The sequence below is a fragment of the Pinus tabuliformis genome, chromosome 7 (genome assembly GCF_031772625.1).
Source record: "Pinus tabuliformis cultivar Carrire ecotype Pingquan chromosome 7, CPIR1, whole genome shotgun sequence".
Classification (NCBI taxonomy): domain Eukaryota; kingdom Viridiplantae; phylum Streptophyta; class Pinopsida; order Pinales; family Pinaceae; genus Pinus; species Pinus tabuliformis.
In genome coordinates, this window is record NC_142293.1 from 532,137,934 (window position 1) to 532,141,883 (window position 3,950).

General features: G+C 35.2%; 1 protein-coding gene across 1 annotated transcript; it reads right to left on the reverse strand.

The window, feature by feature from the left end:
• Positions 1 to 951: 951 nt before the first annotated feature.
• Positions 952 to 2,392, reverse strand: LOC149248396 (expansin-A8-like). The gene is made up of 4 exons (XM_089456038.1): positions 2,262 to 2,392; positions 2,037 to 2,045; positions 1,396 to 1,707; positions 952 to 1,261 (listed from the first exon to the last, which is right to left on the reverse strand). The coding sequence occupies exons 1-4, from the start codon at positions 2,390 to 2,392 to the stop codon at positions 952 to 954; spliced, it is 762 nt and encodes a 253-aa protein (XP_089312164.1).
• Positions 2,393 to 3,950: the final 1,558 nt, after the last annotated feature.

The following is a 3,950-nucleotide window of genomic DNA, read 5'->3' on the forward strand; positions in this document are numbered from 1 at the left end:
AATCTAGTAAGAATACTAATTTTTTATCAATCAAATTGAAGTGTGCAAGCTAATAGTAACTTGCAAAATTGAAAACCTTTTATATAAGGTTGAGATTTTCAATCTCATCTTTTTGTTGTTTAGCTTGGGCCAATCCTTGAAATTCAAAAAGGTTTGGGTTCATTTTTTCTCTGGTGCATTGATGACAATTTGATTGAATCTCATAAGAACACTAATTTTTTATTGTGTTCATGCTCTTACTGATTTAGTCATAGAATTGTTTGAAAATTTTCTTACGCCTTTGAATCATGGCACTCTAAAAAAGGAAATTATTGTTGTTTACACGATTCAATTGGTGTATAACTTTACATTTATTGTTGAATCGAATAACTTTACATTTATTGTTGAATCGAATAACTTTACATTTATTGTTGAATTGAATAGTTTCTATAATACCAAGATTAGAATGAAATGCAACAACTTCTGGTTAGCTTAGGTAAACTACTTTACAAGTTTCCGATCAATGTCAGAGGATCATGCGTAAGTCTGGGAAGTCATCTTCTCACTTTTGTCATTCCCTGAATTTAGACAAATAACACCTGAATTGTTTAGAAATAGTTGAAATTATAATAAAAAGAACGGTCTATTCAAAGTTTAATACGACTTCTTAAGCCCCATAATTAACATGCATTTACCACCTCTAAAAACTATGGGTAGCATGGATTCAACACATCCTGGCGCTTCAATTTTTTTCGTGTTTCTATTCTTACTTTCTTTCGTTCCTTTACACCTCTCCGTGCAATTGCTAATATAAATATTTTTTTAATTAATTTATATATACACTCATATATGAGATCGCTAGAGCGGGCTGGAACAAGCGTTATTGCCTGCAACGATGAGCCTTTTATTAGAAGCATGAGCTGAATCCTATCACAATTTTCTGACTAAACCGCCAAATGCCAGCGAGTGCATTCATCTAAATTGTTGAGAGGCGGCGAATGTCTGCCCAAATTGCCAATTAGACGGGGCGACATTGTACATGGTCAGAGTTCTTCCGTTACTTGTGGTGACTTTGAATGACAGATTCTGTCCGTTGAGATACGAATTGCTTTGCCAATTCGCTCCCCAATTCCTCTGCATCTGTTGCCACCCGGTCTTCGACCCTTTTATCCACGCCGCCTTCACATCTCCTCGCCCCCCAACATTGCTAATTAGAACAAGCTCGAAGTAGTTGTGTCCATTTATTGTGAACCGCACTCCTCCATTCTTCTTGCATGGGACCCTGCACCGATTCCATGACCAGGGCCTGTTAAAAATATGTATAATTCAATAGTTTCCAACGCAATTTTCATAATTAAAACTGCGTGTGCATTATGGGGTTATTATATTATCAAAGTTAGCGTAAATATTATATACCTTCTGTACTGAACAGGCACAATCCCGGCCTTGTATTTCGCAATCTGTAGGAAGGCGGGCTGTGACATGTCGAAATGTTGAAGGGGTAAATTGCACCACCCTCCATTGTCATTGGGCAGGGCGTTATTCGGCGGACAAAGATTGGTGGCTGTTACTGTAATCGATCCGCGTCCGCGAAGGCACCATTGAGGAACTTTGGCAGCGTCACACTTTAACTCATAACACGCTCCGCATGTTTGTCCATCTCTGAACAAAGCCGACCTGACGGCGGCAGTGTTGGTGCCATATCCATTGTTATACAAATTACCATATTTATTATATTTTTTAAATAATGTTAACTTTTTAAATTAAAACAATTAACTTAGCTACAAAATTCCAAAATATTCTAAGAATGGGTTCAGGGTTGATTTCACCATGTAAATATTTTTAATTTTTCATTAATATAAAATAATATTATAGTTAAATTAATATATTTCTATTAATACAAAATGATATTATAGTTTAATTAATATATACCTAATACTATACTTAACCTAACTTAACCACCATAATACCTTAAACCCAATTGGAAAATCCGAGCTCACTATGTTTTGAAAAATCAAAAGTGTGTGGGCCAAAGTAAAAAAAAATAAATAACCAGCGAACATGCCCTTATCAGCAAGTATAAGAACGACTCTGTACCCAAACTAAGTGTTTGGAAAAAAGTTTTCTATAACGTGAGAGTATTTTCACTACTCTACCAGGTACAGGAGACCCAGTATTTTCTTGAAAAACCAAACCAGCGTTCCCCAAATTACTATATATATATTTTGTGGGAAAATTAACGTCATAATTGGATACCAAACTAAAATTTTGAAGCAAGAAACTCACCCATAGTTCCAGAGGCGTCGCTTCCGCCATAAAATGTAGCATGGGCTGCAGTCCAACCGGCTACTACTTGTGCCAGTCGTAACACCAAAACTGACATCAATGCAGCTCCCAACATCAAATTCTTCATCAAGGCCATTTCTGTAAGTAGAAAACTTCCGTACTATAGAGGCGGGGCATTTATAAGGGGGCGTAGGCAAAACCTTAAACTATTAAAATTACGTTAGATGCACCGATGCCTTCCATATCCACAAGGCCATAAAAATGCTTTAGTACGGAGAGGCAAATTTAAAATAACAGGGAATCAATTGTGTTTATAAATTTTCTATTGAAATGGTTCCAAAAAATCCAATCCAATGTAATATAAATAATGGATTTCCATGTATTGAATGTGTGCATGTTGTTGATATGGAGAAGGAAAGAAAGTGTGCGATGAAAGCGTTTCGAGAGTATATTCGACAAAAGAGCCTCTCACTGGTTTCTCCATGTGCGCCTACTTTTAAGGCATCCGCTGTCAGCGTAAACTATGGGCAAGGAGAGGTGGGGTTAGGGTTTTCTTACACTAGAAAATTTTATTATAATTTAGTTATTAAATTAGTGATGAGTGTGGTTAAGTTATTTTTTTTACACGAAGAAAAAAACTATGGGCAAGGAGAGGTGGGATTAGGGTTTTTTTACACCGGAAAATTTTATTATAATTTAGTTATCAAATTAGCGATGAGTGTGGTTAGGTTATTTTTTTTACAGTTGGAAAATTTTTATTATAATTTAGTTATCAAATTAGTAATGAGTACAACAATTTTTGTTTGCTAGTTGTTAATGGTGAATGTAAGCTGACTCATCAAGGTTATTCAAAGAAAACCACGATACCTTGAATAACCTTCTGGTGGTCAGTGAGACGTAAGGGGCAGGTTTTCACCCTTATTCAAAGAAAACCACAACACCTAGAATAACCCGTGGTGGTCCTTAGGGGGCAGGTTTTCACACCTACTTGCCAGATGCCTCTCGGTCTTGGTCATTACCATATTTCATTAGAAACGAGCTCTTAACAAAGCAAAAATACTTTTAAGGCATACTCCAAGCCTACTACTAAAACTATTTGTTGTTCATTAAAATTATTTTCATTTATTTAATGTAAAAGTAAATGTTATTTTTAATGAAAGGTCAAAATTCAACAATCACAGCAGATCTAGCACGTCATAGTAGTGTCCTAAGAAAACTAGAGGTCCAAAAAATGTTGATTTTTAGTTGTATTTGTCTCTTAAAGAAATTAAATTATATAACAAAATGGTTGCTGGATAAATTGCCCTATCTATTTTTTCACATCTGATTTCTGGTTTCTGTGACTCCATTGTCCAGCCCATTTAAATTTGTATGCATTTATGAAAACATTCATGTGAGGCCTCGTTGACTGGTCCAGTTGTCACGATTCAAGCGAATTGCCCATCATAACCCAAAGGTGTGGCTAAGAGAGCAATTTGTTTTCTGTTAGTTGAAATCTTCCATCGTAATTAATGTCTTGTTTGTATTAGTTATTTGATTGCTTTAAATGAAGTTTACCAAATTTATGTCTGCTCTTGATACATGATTTTTAGTTCAAATATTCTATTATAATTAATCTTATGTTTGTTGGCATCCTAGGTTGTATATCTCAACAAAAGGAACATCAACTACTCTATTAATTACTT